The sequence below is a fragment of the Pagrus pagrus genome, assembly GCF_965226575.1.
Source record: "Pagrus pagrus genome assembly, chromosome: 8".
In the NCBI taxonomy this organism is placed as follows: domain Eukaryota; kingdom Metazoa; phylum Chordata; class Actinopteri; order Spariformes; family Sparidae; genus Pagrus; species Pagrus pagrus.
Genome location: NC_140192.1, coordinates 20,550,805 through 20,571,295, shown reverse-complemented (window position 1 = coordinate 20,571,295; position 20,491 = coordinate 20,550,805). Strand labels below are relative to the sequence as shown.

Sequence of the window (20,491 nt, the reverse complement as noted above, 5' to 3'; positions counted from 1 at the left end):
TTGAAATGAGTTCAAGTACAATATGGAATGAATATTATAAAGAATGTGATCAACTGTTTGAGTGCCCCCCTGCCCTCAAAAAGAGATGTAAATTTTGTAGCATTGTAACAAAAGACTTTTCATAAAGTCAGCACCAGGGCAGCTTCCGATCATGTGAAACTGCTTGAATCAAAAGTATAGTTCTCTCGACATTCGAAGAGCTCAGAAAAATATCTGTGGTGATCACTTATCCCTCACATTTTTTTTTTTTTACACAGTGAATCTAAAGGTGTAGCATCATAGCATCATAGCACCAGACCCCCAACCCACCCCCCCACCCCCACGCCAACCCATTTCAGTACGTGCTTGGGAAGTGGCACCTCTCATGAGAACCATCCACCAAACTTGTGAGACATTTAGAAATTTACAAAGTTATTCAGATTTCATGTACACTGTATCCCTAGCACCCATTGTTAGGCAAGTGTGTGTATATGTGTGTAATGTGGGCCATGCATTATGGTGAAAAAGTAAAATCGGCCCTGTTGCTGTGCCAGTCCCAGCCCCTCCACCTGTTGGCTGTGATGTTTGTATCATGTGATTAAGAATTACAAATGAAACAGGGGCGTCATGAGTGCCAAGTACATACATACTACAATGAGAACTAGAGTGGATATAATGATAGATACATCTAAAGAAGCAGGGAGCAGTCTCTTACCTGATAGTCTAACACAACTAACAAAGATTGCTGGGCTATAACTCGCTAAAACATCGTCCACTGATTCACCTCAGACTGGCTCTGCAACTACCAGTATGTTCCTAAACATCCCCCTCTTTGGATGCGGTCCTGCACATGATCGTTGGTAAATTTATCAAGAGCAACTCTACTGATATTAAAGGAATAGTTCACCATTTTGGGAAATTAGTTTAATCGCTTTCTTGAGAAGGTAAGAAGATTGATCGCTCTCATTTCTGAATGCTATATATAAAGCTACAGCCAGTAGCAGTAGCAGGTTAGCTTAGCATAAGGACTGGAAGGAGTAGTCTGAGACATAACTACTGAAAAATTACAACTCAACGTGTTTAGACTTCAGGGTTTGATTAAAAAAAACAAACATAATGTTCTAGTGAATTCTGTTACCCGTCCACAGAGTCAGGCTAGCCTTTTTCCCCCTGTTTCAAGTCTTTATGCTAAGCTAAGATAACTGCCTGCTAGCTCCAGGTACATATTTAGCTTACAGACAAGAGAGTGGTATCCATCTTCTCATCTAACATTCAGCAAGAAAGTGAATAAGCTTATTCCCAAAATCTCTAACTATTAATTTAATCAGCAAGCAGCACATATCAGGTTAATGGTTTACTGACAGTAGATCAATATTATTGAGTACCACATAATTACAATTTTGGTATTTTCAAGCTTAAATTGAAATATGATATTGCCATTAATTAGTGATGAGTTGCAGGCAAGCTTTTTAAAACAGTAAAATTCATGTTTTTACTGGATATGAGGTTCTGGTCAGAGAAATACAACATGGGGGATCCTCCAGTTATTTTGACTGTTGCCAGTGAGTAAGTCAAGTGTTGTTTCATGTTACATAGTTGGGGCAAATGAACTTGTTTTTAGAAAGTGTCAGGTCTCTGTCAGTTACATGCTGACAAGGGGTACAGTACTTACGAAAGCAAAACAGCAGTGTTACTAAGCACACATTTACACACAACACATTGGGACCAAGTGTTGTTTATCGTTGTTGAGGGCTGTCAGAGACTTCAAAATACCCCCTTGTCATTCATGGTTCAGTTACTATCCTCACCAGTTAAATAATCTTACCTAAATATTTTAATATTTACATTTTTTTTTTATCTCTCTCTTGAGAAAATAAAAAACCCAAAAAAACCTAAGCTTCAAGTTGTCAATAATCGGCTCTTTCTTTTTGTCATTAAAATCAAGATTAAAAGTGCTTTTATAAATCTTTTCTTTCTATGTACAATTTGTATTAGCTATATAAAAAAAGATGAAAAAAAAGCAATAACATCAAAGACAATCATTATCATCATCACCATGTAGTAATAAATAAGAGTAAAAAAAAAAAAGAAAAAAAAAAAAAGCAGGTTAAAATGAGTGTGGATATCTAGAGCACACGAAAGGACATATGCATGATTCTCTGCCCTCAGTAGCAAGTTGTGATTGTGACCAGTGTCTCTACAGCGTGAGGTAGAGAGCTGGAGACCTTCAGAGAGTCGAACAGGGCCTCGACCTAAACAACCACCCAGCGGCCAGGAGTCAGCCTGTAGCGAGTTCTGTTAGTCGCTCATTTTCGACTTATGTGAATCAAATAGTCACATGGTTGATGGAGAGAAAATCAGAATGATGCAAGGGATTCTAACCAGGCTATCAAAGTCTCTCTCTTTCACACACCCAAGCGTATGTCATTTTCGTGCAAGCACGCACGCACACACGCACACACGCACGCACACACACACACACACACACACACACACACACACACATACACACACACACATACACACAGCGAGAGATTCATTGATTATTAGAGCCAACTCCCAGAAGCTACAGAGACTCCCTTTAACTCTCAGTCTTCTCTGTGAAAGGGTTACAAAAACCACATTGAGTGACTGTGCTTTCTCAGCCCTGGACAGTGTAAACTGCAAAAACTCCTCAAAAGGAACCAGTTCTTGAGCCGAATGACAGAGCTGCAACCCTAATGCGGCCACTTTGATTGGCTGGCTCTGTGGTGACAAGGTGCCTGCTGAAGGACACGCCTCACTCTGCTCTAAGATGACAGCACCACGCAGAGGAAGGAGTGGGCCCTTCACAGTAAATCAAGTGTAATAGGAGAGCACCAAGTGTGTGTAGGAGCACCAAAAGCACTGCTGTCCCAACACTGATTCCTTCTGCTCTTCCTAAAAGCATCTCCAGAATTCACATTTGAGCCACAGCGGGACAAAGATCAGCTTTGCCTTTAGCTTTGCCATGCATGGTCAGCAAACAGGGTGTGAGATCTCCCTCTGCTGGCCATGGATGGGTAAAGCAGCAAGGCAAGGCTGTACTGGCTTCTACATGGACCTGAAGCTCTTCTAGGTTTGTTTGTATGCACCACTTTGAAAAGGTAGTCACTGCTGCCCTCTAGAGTTCACACTGGGAAGTGCTCACTCATACTTGAATGTTGAAGGAAGATAAAGTGTGTCTCCTGTTCTATGTTTATGTGGTGATTGCAGATATGGGTCACATAACATTAGCAAAAAGTATCAGTTATTTTAGCCTCTGTGGAGTACCAGATATTATCCAGCAAAGGAAAGCATGTGTAAGATAATTCATTATACTTTTCTTAGCATGAAACATTTTCTGCACCATAGTCATTCTAGTACTCCACCACAGTCAATACAAACACATTTACTTGCTAATGCTAGTTGAGCCAAATTTGTGATAGAGCACCTAAGTTCAGCACCAAGTGCGATGAAGAGTAGCAGAATGAGAGTCAATCAGAGCTGGAAGTTGAGCACCAGTCAAAAGCCGAAGGGGTGTACAAGAGGAGGAGGAGCACATCATCCAAGAAAAACAACATTTTCTCCCAATGTGGTTAAAAAGGGTGATTTTAATTATTTTCAACTGGGATTGTTTTCCTACTTTCTGCACCATGATGATTGGTTTTGTTTATAACTTTAGTTTTAGCCTTGTAGGGGCTCTGCTCTCCAATACGGTCACGTCCTTTTACATGTTCTGCTTGTAACAGTAAACACATCAAAAAGGTATCAGTGCAAATACAACTGATAATTCTGTCATACACTATACTGCTTTGACCACTGACTTTGGTTGGGGGTTTTCTTTTACCAGTTTTGTAGACAAGCAGAATAGTTTTTATTTGTAAACTGTGTTGGGAGGCTGAAGTGCACAGATTTGCCCAGCTAATGGAGAAAATCTGACACAAATACAAAGATAATTTATATGCACGTTCCAGGCAATTAAAAACATAAAAGCAAATGTTGGCCAGTCCCGGCACAGTGTGTCTGTGCTGTGCAGTGATGCTGGTAAACTAAATCAATGTCAGCCTGAGCAATGAACATTTTGACACAATCTTTACATTGGCCCAAACTAGGAAATAGAGGCCCAGGTTGATAATAATTGTAATTATCCTTTATGCCTTAACTAGCTTAAAAAATACATATCTGTATATTGTAAATATATAGATATGTACATATGATTACTGAAATATCGATTTGTTGTCTTGTCAGGCAGATAATTGCTCCTCCTCTCAGTACAGCTGGAAGTTTGACAAGAACAAAGATCAAACAGAAAATAGGGTACATGTTTTCCAAACATGGAAAAAGCAACTGTCTGACTGACTCAGACTGATTGATTTAAAAAAACATATAACCAAAAACAATCACATCATTAATAATAACATTAATGAAAACAGCAATAATAAAAAAACAAACAAGTCTTCATTATAATAATACCTGTAATAACAACATTGACAGTAACAATAGCAATCATAATAATATTGATAATAATAGCAATAATTAGAATCATTAAAATTCTATAAACAAGAAAAAGCAATGGAGTTCCTCTCCAGGGAAGAGAGAGGAAGAGCACCACAGGCAGTGTGTCTGAAGCCCAAACCACTGCCTGACATGAGGTAAAAAACAATAAAAATGTCCCCTCCTCCAAGTGGACTGCGGAGGGGGCAGGATGGAGAGATGCCAGACTGCTGGACGGCTGAGAGACATTCATCCTGCTCATCGCTCTCTCCAGCCCTCCACTGCACCACTCTGAAGCACTCAGTCTGTTTGTGTCTTACTGACCTCAGACAAAGTGGCTGTAGGGCCCAGTGAGGCGGGTGAAGGCATAGGGAGACACAGTAACCATAGAGGTGGTTTGGAACGTGGGGGCTAACCGCGTCACTGGCCCCTCCCTCTTGTCTTTAGATTGTCCAGGTCCTGGACTGGCACCTGCCACTGTAGCCCCCCACTTGCGTTTCTTTCCAAGGGCCTTGATGTCCTCCTGCGAGAGGCCAAGGAGAGCCGCTTCCTGCTGCCTCTGCAGCGCTCTCTCTGCCAGCAGCTTCATTTTGGCCTCCCACAGAGCTAGGCCATGCATGGGCTGGTTGAGGTTCTTGTGCTGGTAGAAGACCAGGGAGATGCGGGTGGGGTGGGAGCGATCAGGCTTTTTGAGCGGAGTGGTAGCATGTAGTTCCCGACGAGCACATTCAATCAGGATGGAGCCATGGGCTGGTGCTACAGCTACACCACCAATGTTGGGATCCAGGAAGTTGTGCTCACTGTCAGAGAACACCTCATCATCATCGTCGTCATGGCCCTTGGTGCTCTCAACGTCACTCTCAGCATGGCTGCGGTCCCAGCAGGCTTGATCTGACTGTTGCAGGGCATCAGGGAAGAGGCGACCCTCAGGCGCAGGGGACGGGGTACTGCCTGCCACTGAACCTCCACAGGACTTCCAGGCTTTCTCTTGGAGACCAAGGGGAGTGGAACACCGACTTTCACCAGTCTTGGACCAGATCTTGTCGGGGTAGGCTCCTGCAGGATTGCTGTGCTTCAAACCAGGGCTATATGCCGCAGGCCCCATGGCCCAAGCATTCGGCTGAGGACTAGGAGCAGGGCTGGCCCAATGCCTGGGGGTGCCTGGCTGTGGTGTAACTGAGCCTGAGTGAGAGCCACCAGGCTGTGGTGTACCTGGGTGAGGGGTGCTCGGACGTGAGGTGCCAGGGTATGAGGAGCCTTGATGTATGATACCTGGGAGTGCTGTGCCTAGGTGAGGGGACGGAGATGGAGAAAGGGGTACCTGGTGTAATGGCGACGGGGCAGGGGAAGGCATCTGGGCATTTGAGCCAGGGTAGGATGTCCACTGCTGGGGGTAAGGAGCGGGCTGCTGCTGCTGAGGATGCTGGTGAAACTGCTGCTTGTCTGGGTTCAACAATGAGGCTTCCGCACGTTGTTTAGGGTTCAGATGGCCATCCCAGTTGGTGGGAACGATACTTCCATTAAGCTTGTGCCCTGGCCAGGCCACAGGCTGGGGGGTGGTACTCCGTGTGCTTGCACCAGCCTGGCTTGGCATTGTGCCTTCATAGACTGGCACATCCATAGGCTCCTGTTTGATGACCGGAGTGCCTCTGTTGGAGGACTCCGAGGTGACCGAGGAAGGACGGGACTGGTTGTAGTCAGCAGGCTGGGTGTAACTGCTGTAGTTTGGTTGGTTGGGTTGCTCAGGGTAGCTAGGGTAGGACTGGGCCATTCGGGCCTGAAGGCTCTGAATATCAGGCTTCTTGTCTACCTGGTCAGCCTTGCTGCCTGCTTTGGGCAAAGAGCTATTTCGACCCTCGTAGGTCCTCAGCTTAGGGCGGAAAAGTGCATTGGGGGGGTAGTTGTAATAGCCATTGTGCATTGCGGGTAGGTTGTGGTGGTAACCGTTTACTGGGTCTGGTGCAGAGGGCTGGCCAGTTGGGGGAAGGCCTCCCCTTGCATAGTAGGCAGGGTGTGGATAGATGTTGTTAAATGGGTCTGCTGCCTGCATGGGGTATCCATCTATTGATCCGTTGAAGTGCTCCTTCTTGATGTTGGGCCTCACCTCTTGTTTTATAATTGCTGAATGTTTGAAAAAAAAGGAGAGGCAAGTTACAAACTAATCTTCAAATGCATTTCATTTTAAAGCAACATTATGTAAAAATTGGCATTTTGTGCAAATTGCCAACCCCCATGGTTTCTGAGATCAACACCACTGTCGTAAATACAAATCCCAGGTCTGTAACAATCTGTCAGACGTAATGTAGGTGCTAACTACAAACAAAACTCATTACGTCTTGAAAACTTGTTAAGAAGTGAATGTATTAAAAGGCACATTACCATCAAAATGATCTATTACCTATTATTTCAAGGTAAAAAAGTTACACAATTTTGCTTTAATTGTTTATGTCTTTTTTGGACCTTTGTATTGGAGTTCAGTTACACATTGGTTGCAGGTAGGGTTAGGATAAATGCATTTCAGGCTACTAGATCAGGCTCCAATTCAAGCAATTAAAATGAGTTTGCCTTACAGTTAAGGACATCTGACATCTGACAATCAAACAATCAACACAATAACTAACCTTTATTGCCTTGGGGTTGAGGGGAACCAGTGACGCAGACCTCAGCCTTAACCACAGTTTTCTCTGGCGTCTCCCCTGCCTGCTGCAAGAGCTTATTTTTCTTCTTCTCGGAGGATGCCTTCTTAGCCTCCAGTCTACGCTGTCGGCAGGACTTGGCAGGTTCAGGCAACTTGCGTACCTCACGGCGGAAAGCCTGGAGCACCTGAATTGCCCCCGTCTGCATCTTGAGGCGCTGGGCCTCCTCACTGCCAAACTCATCAGTCAGGGAGACCTTGTAAAGTGGCAACACATGAAGCTGCTCATCCTCAGGGACCCTCTTCACCTCACGGTTGTCCTCCTTAGTCAAAGTACACACCTAACAGAGAGACAGAGACAAAGAAGAAGATGAAATATAAACTGCACAAAGCTACACTTTTTAGTTTACCTATTTGAAGGGTTGAATAGCTTCACACAAAAGAACAATATATCCTTTGCTGACCTCAAAATAGCCTCAAAACAAAAAAATCAGGAGTATGGTGAGTGATCTTACCACTGTGCAACCATTGTAGAGGTTGTGCTGGTCCTTATGAGCATGGGCACAGAAGTCCATGCAAGCAGTGACTCCAGAGAATGGACGGCCTTCCTTCGAGCCGAGCCTGCAATCTGGAGCTTTCGACTCTGTCAAACACTGAGGAAGTAGGCAGAGATAACAACCAAGTCGGTCCCTGCAGGTAGGTATTTTCTGTTTTTTGGAAAATTTATCATGTGACAAGCCACAGTCTTGATGGTCTGGTGTACAGTACTACTCATTATGTGTGAAGAAGATGACAGGTGTAGTCTGTGGCTGCATGTTACTTTGTAAACTGTGTAGACTGATTACCTGGTTAGTGTACGCCTGCGGGGCCAACTGCTTGTACAAAGGAGCCACCTCAGTTGCCAGATGCTGGAAACTATTCCTGAGTTTGTCCTCCTGACAAGCAAAAACATGGATCACAGGTCAGAACAAAACAGAGCCAAAAAACAGTAGCTTAAAATGACTCAATATTATAAACGTGACTAAACTCAGTCATAATTTCCATTAATATATTATTTTATAATGCTATGAAACAATTGTTTTTTATATGATTAGTACCTCTTCAGGGTGATCTCCTTGTAGCCTGAACTTGCGTGGCAGTTTGCTTCGGGCGTACTTACAGCCATTGAAGTACATACTCCATGAGCAACCAAAGGAGAAGGAAGCGCCACAGGTTTCAGGGTCCTTGCCTTGACACGCACAGGTACGACTGCAGGGGGAGACAGTGAGCACTCTCTCAGCTTAATGCATAAATGATGTGTAACCTTTTCATGGTTCACACTATATTTTGACTGGGGATTTAACAATGTGACAGAGAAAGTTAAACGAGAAGTGCTTGGAGCATTGCTGTTATAGCACATTCATTTAGCATCTTTGAAGTTTTATGAAACAAATATCTTTTTATTTTATCTTACATTTATATAACGCAGACAGATCAAATTTGACCTATTCACATGCCAATAATGCAGCTTAAAGGCTGCTAAGCCCCACATGGTGAATGGTGGTTATGTCTAAAGCAGGTAAAAGAAGGATATTTCAGCATCCATTCATAGCTATCCACCTCCACCGAGGAGGTTCTGTTTTCACCTGTGTCTGTTTGTTTGTTTGTGTGTTTGTTTGGTTGGTTTGACAGCAGGATTACACCAAAACTACTGAAAAGACTTCCACAAAACTTGGATGGCTGATGGGTCCAGGATTTTTTTATCACTTTCTTTAACATTGCAAAATAGGGTGTGTTTTTTTTTTGTCATTTTTTGGCTGGTTTCTGTCACAAGTACCACTCTAGTTGTAGACGTGAGGCGTATGACATGGACAGAAAGTACACATAAACGTGTGCACACATCTGGTGAGAAAGATGCATCATTTTGCTGTTCTGCATACACATATTATTTGGCTTGAATTTAGCTTTATGCCTCTGGAGTAATTTTCAGTATCACAGATTACTCACATGAGCACCAATTAGGCCATGGACTGCAAACTGATAAAAGTTATGGCCACTAAACATTTTTAGCACACTTTCATTGGTCTCATAGGTGTTCCTGAAAGTTCTGATGAACATGGCTTGAGATAAATTGTCTAGCACATGCTTCAAAAAGAGATCATCCTCCATAAACAAAGTACAGGACATACAGCGAAGGCCCAGCAATGCAATATAATGCCAAACGGACATATTCACAAACTTGAATGTTAGATAACCAGTGTCAAAGTGTACCAATCAGCTACTTACTCATCATTGAGGCCACAGCGTCGGCTGGTGGGGTTGCCATATTTGGTGAGGCTGTCAGAGAGCTCGCGGTACAGCGTGTCAGCAAGAGCCTTTGGGACACCTTCCCAGGCCATAATCAGGATGATGATGACAGCGTTGGCACAGTGATGACCAGCACGCTCACGAACCAGACACAGCAGCTTCTCTTTCTCGCTGCCACGACGGATAACCTGACAGGAAACAGAGCTTATCATTATTTTAGGTTTGACTCATCTAGGGGGGACAGGTGAACACCCTGGCACTTTACCAGCTACACCTTCACTGAGTCTTTATACAGGATTACATACTCACAAATTAAATGTCAGCTGAACCATAAAAGGCTGAAGAACCTACTATTGTTTAATTCTGTCAACATTTTTTGCCTACAAAGCAGTCATGAGAAACAGTTAAATGGTTAAGCTGCATACTGCAAGGATATTTGATACCTGTGCTAAAATCTGACCTGCTGCAGTGACTGGACACCAATCCCAAATGTGCTTGTGATGCTATATGTTAAATAAATGTAGTTGGGGAGTCAATTCACATTACACATACTCATGTATATTTTCTATGCAGCACAAGACAATTTTTGTACTATAAAATATACTAGTGGACAGATAATATAAATATCCCATGTTTCACTTCTCTTAACCTCTATATTGAATTTCTCACTTGAACTGTTTTTTCTTCCAGGAAAGTCTTTTAATATGTGCAAGCCTGCTCCCTTTCACTTTTAGTATCTCTTTCTCACTAATCACACTTTCTCTGCACGCCCTGCTTCTCTGTCTCCGACACACACCCTCCCTCAGTAGGATGGCTGTTTTGAATCCATAAACTCATTAGCAGGATGTGTGAGGGGTGACACAGGAGGGGAGGCCGGGCAGTTGTTACAGAGTGAGACCTCCTACTGACTTTCTCACTGTGGTGACAAACAAGGCTAGGTGTCTCCACAGGACCCCTCATTACACACACACACACACACACACACACACACACACACAAACACACACTGTAAATCAGTTGTTGAGTGGCTGTCATTGTCAGGTGTAACCAAAGTCCAAAGGCACCTCCAACTCTTGGTTTCTCTCTCTCATTATAACAAACTCTGACTGACATGTTGACAGACTGTCAAAAAAGTTAGAAAAAAAGAAAAAAGGAAAAAGGGGAGATCTTGACAACTGCAGTCACCTACACTCAAAGTTATGTATTGTAGCACTCAGATGTGATGTAATGCTACTTACCCACTTAGCAATAGGACATCCTCGAGAGCTCTTCCCCTCTCTGCCTGTATACACCACCTTCTCAACCCGGACGGCATCCCCCTTCTCTCCATACCTACACAGGGGGAGAGACAATTTATTATATATATCATCATATCAATATTTTTATTTTAATGTTCATATTCACTTCAGCAGTTGTAGTTTGGAGCCATTGTGGCTTCTCTTCAGATCAGATAGCCCTGATGCCTTACTCTAGAGCTCTGCATTTGCATTTGAATACACCAAAAAGACTATATCTAACGGCCAGTAAACTGCTGATATGGATGTGTGCTGTCCGCCTGTATTCACAATCCAAAAAACAATAAAAATACAGTCAAAACTGACCTACATTTTCATACTCTGAATCTGTTTAAACTGTCTTATGCTCAAGACAGTTCAGGTTCAAGACAGTAACTCAAAAAGAAAAGTGTGAAATTACTGATTTAGTGAGTCAGACAACTCAGCAGATGTAGCCTGTTGGTATAAGCTTGCCATCAGGAGCATGTTTCAGGCTGCATTCTCCTCCCTCCTGCTATTTGCATGTTACTGTTTTCAAAATCCCTGTCACTACAGGAAACAACATCCTCCAAGCTAGCAAGTACTCCGCTGAAAACATCAAGTTATTCTAACACTAGCCCAGCCGCTAACGGTACGAACCTAAACAAACTCCACTATTTTGCGGGGGCACTGTCGCTGCATCATGGGCTTAGCACTGCCCAAGATGGTACAAGGTAGTAGTACAAAGTACAAACAAGCTAGAGTGTTTGTTTCCCCTACACCAGAATGATGATTGGTGCAGCCAGACCTTTCTCCAGTGCTGACAGAGCGCTGTGGAGCTATGCACGACTAGCTCAGATTTAACATGCTTTGTTGTTCAAATGGGTGCTGAAAAGGGTCAGCTTGTGCCAAAGGTGCCATGCTGCAAAAACTATGGGTAACACAGGGCCACTTACTAACAGTCTAGTAGCACCTCAGCAGCTGCTAACTGATGGTTTGGTGTATCTCAACTACTAATAAAAGACACATTTTTTGTTATCAAGAGTGTTTCTTATTTTTTCCCCGTGTTGCTCCGAATGTGTGTTATTTCCTCTGTGCCTACAGAAGTCTGTGGGAGTAGTTGCATATGTCAACAATGAAAAAAGACAGGCCAACATCAGCAGCACTGGCTGGTGAGAAGTGTTCACAAGTCACTGCTGAGATTCACACAAGCATGGCACAGTAAACCAGAACCCACTGGCCTCGACATAATGCCAGCAAAAGGACAGCTTTTGGGGGGTATTACTGTGTTGTGTCCACATGTGCATGCACAGACTTATTTTGTGTACACACATTTCTATTTGTTTTGTAAATTGGTGTGTATGTGTCTGTGAACACCTGCCTGGACACTGGACTGTTGGGGAGATGATTCAATAGTAATCGTAATGGTGCATGTGTGTATTTCTACAGTTCTGAAGCTGAAGCAGGGAGATGCAAAGGAGAAGAGAGGGGTCAGAGGTGGAGTTGGGGTGGGGATAGGTCATCAGAACTTGTCAGATGTCTGCTCATGACTCATATCACGTCTCCTGCCTGCGTGATACCCACCATTGTGAAACCTTCAGCCCTGAGCAGATCTCGTGTGACAGCGAACACAAGGGGCTCCTGCTGAATGGGAATCACCCTGAGGTGGCTGAGAGGATGGGACGGGAGTAGGCCCTACCACCACAGGGGTGGCCTGCTGGGGTCAGGGGTGGGTCAAAGGTCAGCTAGGGACACTGGGGTCTTAACTATTATGTCATCTCTCAAACAACAAAAAGTGTTCTCTGGCCAAGCAACCCCCCTCACTCAACCTGTGCTCCACAGGGACTAATGACTCATTGGTCCTTTTGAAATCCAGCGTCTCAGTGAACAGCAGCCAAATGTGTGTCTTAGTTTAATGTTTAGTACTTTTAATAGGAAGCACAACACAATGAGGCATCCGGTTGTAGAAGAGCACTACACAAAGTGCTCGGTGTTTTGCATTCTAGGATTACAAATAACAGATCCCACAAGACAATGTTAGCATGTGTTAATCAAGCTATGGACTCTTCATTAATCCTTAACAACAGCTGCTGACCTTTCATCAGTGTTATGTTTTAGTATATAGCCCAGCAACAATTCCATTATAGAGAATGTATCTGCACCTTGGTCATTAAAATTACCAACTGGGGTGCTTTCTGGTGTTTCCTTCCTAAATTGAATAAATTAGTGCAGTGCCTGTTCAATACATGTTGTTCAGCATGTTTTGAAGAGGTGTGCTGGATATGTGAGGGGTTTACAGATCCAGGTCCCCCTGGATCAGCTAACAGTGCTGCCAAGTAACGCTAAGTGAGGCTAAAGTTAGCTAGCATACTTCTGTTAGCAGAAACTTAAGATTTCTCCTCCTGTTCTCGCAGGGAATTAGAAAACCTGTGTTGACTGTATCTCGCCGCTCATCCAGATTCACTCAACCTTCCACAACAAATTACTAAACAAAGTTGTTGCACCACCACTACTCTCCATTTTGTTTACGTCTGCTTCCCCATGAGATCATGTAAGAGAGATCATGTGAGGTGGTGCATTGCTCCCTCTGGTATGATAATACAAACAAATCCTGTAAAGATCGAACTGCTAAGCTCAAGTGTTTTTTTAATTATCAATTCTGCTGACACACTGCAGACAAAGTAACAGCAGCTTATTGCATTGGTTTGTTGAGGCTGTCTACTTAGTACTGTGCATGTGACACTGATTAGGTTAGAGTCATAGGTTGCCTCATTTCACCTTTAAGATTATTTGTTTAAGGTTTCAAAGAGTGCTAAATCGGTTTTGCTAATTCAGCCTTAATTAATACTAGAGGATTGCTACATAACATGAATAACTAAAGGCAACATTTGTGCACAAAAATACACAATTTTTACTTTCTCTCTTCTTTACTCCCTTCCCTCTGTCTCCCTCTCTATATCTCTGTCTCTTTCTGCCTGTGATCTGGTTTATATCCTTCCTCCTCCCTCATTCCCCTCATTCTCAGCTATCATCTGCTGCTACTCCTGTGCTTTTTGCTCTGCTTCTGATATGCTGATGATGCTGATACTTCCTGTTCCTCCTACTGGATTCTGGGTCATGGATTCCCTGAGGACAAATGTGAGGAGGAGGGAGGGTGGAGAGAGAGGAGGAGAAGGAGGGAGAGGCAGAGAAAGCAGAGCATGTAGGAGGAAGAGAAACAGAGAGGAGATGAATAGCGAGGAGAGAAGAAGAGGGAAAGGCTTACCTCCTCTCCATCAGGTCTCGTATGGAAGCTACAGTAGGTCCAGATCCCAGGTGATTGTAGTAGGGCCCTTCATCTTTCTCCACAATTTGTTCTAGAAACAGAGGCAGTAGAAGGTGAGAAAACAAATAATTGGAGACAAAAGAGCAAATTCCACATCTAAATGTCTACAATTATTCACAATATACAACAGATCACAGTTGGTGATGATAATGTATTCATTCTCTTACGTAAGTTGTATTGTATTCATAACCGTAACTGTAATATAAGTATTAATACCACACTTATACTTCTTTATGATTCATTTTCAGCTTCCTTATCTTACACTCAGAGAGGAAGTGCGGCAAAGTTTGACTCAAGTTTTGTCGCTTGTTTTAACGAAATTGAAATCGAAATCGAAATTGACACATAAAAAAGGAGCAGGAATGATCACAGCTTATCATGTACTGGTGAATATTTGGTGAAAATGTCTTGGAAAATGTCTTCTGAATTTGAAGAACAAGAAATACCAAAGATATCTTGAATATTTTATTTTCCTGTTCTTACATTTACATCATTTATGGGGCAATATTATCAGCAGCATCACCAAAGTTGTCTGCCTGGTATATAGGTTTTAAAAATGTTTTTGCACATTACATTGTTCAAATGAATAATTTCTCTGCTTGAAGCAAGAGGGTGTTCATCTTATCAAATTGAATAAATGTCTCACTCAAGTTGATAATATTTAACATTAAACCCCTTAACTTCAGTCACAAATGAAGCTCTGTCTGCATTTAATCACATTTCAGTTATTGAAGTGTTGGTTAAAAGTTAAATGCATGTGTTTGAGGTATTTTTGTACATCCTCTTTGTAGCTGGAGCCAAGTCATCTATGAAAAGCGTGAGAATATGCAGCCGATTGCAACATCCAGTTCACACAAACACACATGAACCTACGTAGCCCTCTGACACACACACACACACACACACACACACACACACACACACACACACACACACACACACACACACAGACAGTTGGCTGTGACTGTAGGGTGTGGTGTGTGTGTGGAGACACTGTGAAGCAGAAGCTTTTTGAGGCACTGATGAATGACTCAGTTTGTGTTGGTGTTCAGAGGGAGTAAGGGTGTGTCTGTGTGTGTCTGTGTGTGCTTTGTGTATATCTGTGTTTATGTTGTGTATGAGTGTGTGTATGTGTGTGTGGGTGCATTTGACCATTGTCCTACACACTGTCTGTGGTTTCAGACCACGTCCTGTGACTTCAGTGCTTATCTTTGTATGTTACACTGTTGTTGAATGTATCCAACATTTGTATCCCTAGCTGTGTAACCACTATGTGTTTTATAAAAGACTGTATGTACACTACATATCTTCCGCAGCACACACTCTGTATAACATAACGTAACATTAGCTCAAAGATCTAAATTTAAAAGCTCTACACTATCAGTTTATTATCTGAAATGTGGACATACACTCAGTGCTGTGTGTGTCTCTGGTTCAGAGGTAATATGAGGTCACATTCCCTTGGTGGTGCAGGGAGGCACCAGGGCGTGGCTCATCACAGGAAGTGGAGGAGGACAAACTAAATTCTTGCATGGAAATTGGTTGTGTGTTTGTGCACATCAAGACTGTATAATGTATCTGTGTGTGTTGGAGGCAAATATCATTCCAGCAGAGTGTTATGCTCCAGGGAGTTGACAGGACAGTGTGTAACCAAGCTTTACTATCAAGACTTGTTGTCTGCTGGTCTTTACTATAGTAACAGCACACAGCTAGGAAGTGTCTCCCTGCAGCTGCTCTCCCCCTGCTGAGCACCCTCCTCAATGTTTAGGGACAGCAAGGGTCAATTTGCTTAGTCTTAACCCTTCAAAGCCCTACAATGAGCTCTGAGTAACTTCAAGAAAATGGTGGTTATTTCTTGACAGCTTTTCTGAGAACAAAATCTTTCATTATTCAGTTAATGTACCAAGTTAATGATCTGTTACCCACAGCTGCTGCAGCAGTAAAATCTTGATTTACTGTTAAATTAATGACTTCCTGGACAGACAGGCTGGTTATTTTTGAATAATAAAGACTTGACCTTTTACACTAGAATAATGTGTGTATCAAAGGGTAAATCCAGCTAAAGTTAACTTTATCCAACTGTTATTTATTGTCTTATCTATTTCAAATATGTAGTATACAATATGATCTATAGATTTCTACTGTAAGACCACCTACTTTGTTGTAAACAAATAACCTGAGCAGGGTACTACCCAAACTATAGGACTGAACCCCTTTCTGTCTAACAAAGGCTCTGTTCTGCTTGCCTGCCAGACCCAAACCCACACAAAAGGCTCCTTCTGCCACCACTGCTATTGTTCCTGCCCGCTGCCTTTAGTGCCTCACACTGTCGCAGTCTGGATGGTCGCAGCCACACACCCTGGCAACACACACATTCTTAGACACACTCGACAAGCATCAGACAGAGAAGCAGAAGCAGAGGAGGACTGAAAGACCTAATAGTGGACCGGTGCATTTCGAGAGGTAGAGTAAAGCACTAACAGTGAGAGCATTTATGGGTTCATCCATGTTTAGCTCAATATGTAGAGCAACACATGAGCCTCTCAGATTTAGAAAATGTTTCCCCATAGAGTCTTCGCTGCAAAATATTCATGCTCCCTCGCTGCTTTACGGCACCTTTAGTATCTATCTTATCAATCATATTTACTGTACTTGCAGACTTAGATAAATTTATCTACACTTGATGAAGAGGTAATGTGTGGAGTCTGTAATATTTGTAAGAACACTGAATACTTGAAAAGTTCTGATGCAGTTTGTTGATGGACAGCAACCTCATCCCCCTGCATTCACACAAACATAAACAGGCTTACCCACACACCAACACACTGACTTACCCACACAGGTGCAAATAGGGAACTCTGCCTGTAGATCCTTGGAAGGAGTATCCAGCAAGGTCTTGGTAGGGCTTTCCAGGTAGCGCAGAGGAGACTCTAGGAAGCCTCTGAGTGATGGAGACGAAGGTAGACTGTCCTTAGTGGGCGTGTCCTCTTCAGAATAGCACGTGGTGGAAAGTATTGCTATATCACCCGAGGTTTCAATCTTCATGCGTTTCGGCAATGGAGAGCCTGGCATGCTGAACATATCCTCTGATACACCGGGCTGCTGCTGCTTGTCAGGAATAGCCTCCTGATGAAGAGCAACCTCACCCTGCCCCTCCATTGGGCTTTCTGTAGATGCCTGGTTCAAGGTTGCTTCACTTTGGGTCCCTGACTCATCTTTATTGACCTCCATCTCCTGATCGTTTGGATGAGGTTTGGAGCTGGCTTTAGTGGTGACAATTGAGGGATCCGACTGGGATTTGGATGATGATGTGGGGCTAAGATCTTGAGGACTGGTCTGGGACAGATTCCCCAGGTGAGGGCCTGTAGCTTTTTCCGCCATGGGCTGGGTAGCAGGTGCCTCTGTGTCCCCAAATTCAGCCTCAAACTGGCGGATCAGTTCTTCATATTTCGGGTCTATGTTGATGAGCCCTGGTAATTGTGAGGTGCTGGATGAAGATGTGGAGGTCAGAGGTGTGGTGGTGCTGGTGTTACTGGAGGCCAGGCTGCCTGCTCCCTCTGACTTAGCATGGTCTACCAGGGCCACAGGTGGGGGCAGAGCACCTATGAGGGCTGGAGTGTTTTCTGACAAAGCAGAAACAATGGAAGAGGGGTTGGAAATGGATACCTGAGATTGGGCTGGGGCAGGGAGGCCTGCAGCAGCAGCCTGAGTGGAGTTACTGTGGAGGGGCAGAGAGGGGAAAGAACCTGGTTGCAGGCTGGTCAGGGCCGGGGCTCTGTCCATCATGAGGACTGGTGGTTTTTGTACGGTGATCTGAGTCTGAGGCAGGAAGGTTGGCATGGAGGCTTTCTGCTTGGTCTTCTTGATGATTATCTGTTTGGGTTTGGGCAGGGGAGGGACTGAAAGCATCCCACTCATAGCTTTTATGACAGGAGATCCTTGGCTGCTTTTTTTCTTCTTGGGCTCCTTGGGTTCCTGTTTGATGGCAAGATGTGACAAACCTTCTGCCTCCATCTGCGGCCACCATTTTTTCAAGTTTTGGCAAGCCAGAGGTGCATGAGGGCCTGGTGCTCCAAAGCCAGGGGAGTGGTTAGAGAAGAGGTTCCTCTTGTAGTGAAGGTGCTGTTGCAGAGCTGCCTGAGTGGAGTGACTGATGGCTGCTTGGCCAGGAGACAGGGGAGAGCCAGGGTAGTGCTGACCCTGCTGCTGACAATTAGCCATGCCATAATGTCCCATCGAGGCAGTGTGATGGTAGTGCTCACCAGAGTCTGGCTCTTGCTTTATCCTGGCCAATGCTGGGTTGTCCTGGGCTTGGATACCTCCATTCTGGCTCATTCTGAACTGCTGTGTGACTGGAAGCTTGAAAGGAGCATTGCTGAACTTGCCACTGGTGTCACCAAGCAGCTGTTTGAGCTCTGACATGGGGTCTGAGCTACTGTGAGGTGCAGCGGCGTAGTGAGACTGTGGTTCAGACTTCATACACATCCATGGGTTCTTCTGTTCAGAGCCTCTGCCTGAGCCCTGCTGCCACTGCTGGGGATTAGGGCTGAAGCCTGGATGTTTTCCCTGACCTGGGAAGGGAGAGGTAGAGGATGGAAGAGGGGTAGCATGGGGTGGCTGGCCCTGGGATTGGGGCCTGTGGTGCTCAAAGGATACCAGGGCCTGCTGGCTGGTGTGTATTCCTGGAGGGACGGATTGAGAGCGTGAAGAAGATGAGTTTGTGCCAGGAGAGGACACGATCAAGCTAGTGCCATTTAGGGGTTGAGATGGGAGGTTTTGTGTATGTTGTTGGTGATGGAGGTTACTGTTGTAAGGGCCTTGACCTGGAGTGCCAGCAGCTTGCGGACCAGTACCAGATAGCTGGGTGAGGGCTTCTATGGCGATGGCTGTCTGAAGACTGACGTTCTTTTCCTTGGCTATGGAGAGCACCTGGGGAGAGCAGGGAATTGGGGGTTTGGAGCAGGGCACTTGGTCTAAATGAGTTCCATGTTGCTGCTGGGGGTATGAAGTAGACACTCGGTGGCCACCATTCACTTGGGAGAAGGGCTGAGGGTGATGCTGCAAATGTGTTTGCTGTAGGTGAGGCTGTAAGTGTCGGGGAGCATCAGCCATCTTGCAGGCACCTTGATCCTCACTTGTTGCCAACTTAATCTTCTTCTCCAGCCACTCAAGGTAGTCTGGACAGTCAGGGCCATCACAGTTGCAGTTAGGGGGCTTGTGTCCATGTTTGGCTTGGCTCAGTGCTGACTGTAGAGTATTCAGGTCTTCTGGAGGTTGGCAGCTACCCTCAGGAGCCCCTGCAGAGAGTCTGGCCTGAGCACCATCAGAGCCCATCTCCTGGGTGAACTTCTCATACAGCTGGGCTGTGTTGGGCTGCACTAGACAAGAGGAGGATGAGGAAGGCGGCAAAGAGCCGGCAATAGCAGAAAAAGCCACCAGATTGTGGGCATCCTCCATGTCTGCGTGGTGGACAGGTTCACCAGGCTTTGCACCACGGCTGCTGTTCCAACACGGTTGCTGTTGTTGGGTGTCATTGACCTTGCCATGCCCTGCCACCCACTGCCTTGGAGGCACGCTTCCTGCCCTCTGCTGCTCTGTTTCCATAGATGTCTCATCATTATTAGGGTAGCGATTTACCCCATTGGCCAGTTCCAGGCTCAGTGCGCCTTCCTGGAGGCGGTCATGTGACCCAATTTCCATCTGGCCTCCACTTCTGGGGCCATGCACTGAAGTGACTTCTCGAACAGTCTGAAAGACAAACACATCGTAAGGGTTAATAATGTCATAAGAATCCAATGAATCCAGGGCTGATTTTCAAAACAACAATTAATACTTCACAGTCGGTATGATTTTGAATGATCGCCCTGTGTTGCCCCTGTTTGTTTCATAATCACTGCAATTGACTAAAATAAATTGGTATTTTTAACTGCATTCCAGGATTAATTTGACAGAACGATAAATAACAAACATCAAAATAATATCCAGCTCCATTCCTTTCTTCCAAGCTCTTATCCAGGTTTTCCCTCCCACCTCTCACACATATAGAACGCACAGTGCTGCAGGGTCAGGTCAGTAGGGCTAAGGAAAACTGAATTAACTATTGCTTCAGTGGAGTGATTTCACAACAGGCAAGTCACAAGTCATGTGACATAGTCTCACTGTTGTTTATGCAAAGCAGACAGTTGGAGTTAAAACATATCATCCATGCTTTTGGAGACCTTATCTGAGGCCAGAGGTGTGCACACTGAGGGGTTGAGAAAACAAAACACAGTCCACAACATTACTGTGAGATCAAAAACATTCACTTTCAAGAAGTATTTGTTTTTATAATTTATTAAAAACTACACCATTTCTTTAGTGTAGAAAATGCATCAACTGAGTAAAACTAACATTTTAGTCGGTTTGAAAATGCTAATGATTTTAAGAACACAAATAGCAAGTGAAACAAATCAAGATGTATAAATAAATTTAAGCAGAAACAGAGATACTCTGGTTACAACATGTGCAAGCTTATAATGT

General features: G+C 44.2%; 1 protein-coding gene across 4 annotated transcripts in view; it reads right to left on the bottom strand.

Moving 5' to 3' along the window:
- Nucleotides 1-325: 325 nt before the first annotated feature.
- Nucleotides 326-20,491, bottom strand: part of tet3 (tet methylcytosine dioxygenase 3) — a 32,973-nt gene continuing 12,807 nt past the window's right edge. For all 4 annotated transcript variants that reach the window (XM_084359638.1, XM_084359640.1, XM_084359637.1 and 1 more), the window contains 9 exons: nt 16,807-19,720; nt 13,913-14,003; nt 10,633-10,726; nt 9,374-9,582; nt 8,206-8,356; nt 7,954-8,043; nt 7,624-7,761; nt 7,095-7,449; nt 326-6,594 (listed from right to left, as the gene is read on the bottom strand). In XM_084359638.1, the coding sequence (XP_084215764.1) occupies nt 4,799-6,594; nt 7,095-7,449; nt 7,624-7,761; nt 7,954-8,043; nt 8,206-8,356; nt 9,374-9,582; nt 10,633-10,726; nt 13,913-14,003; nt 16,807-19,672 (5,790 nt within the window). In that variant the 5' untranslated portion in view covers nt 19,673-19,720 and the 3' untranslated portion in view covers nt 326-4,798. The remainder of the gene's footprint in view (nt 6,595-7,094; nt 7,450-7,623; nt 7,762-7,953; nt 8,044-8,205; nt 8,357-9,373; nt 9,583-10,632; nt 10,727-13,912; nt 14,004-16,806; nt 19,721-20,491) is intronic.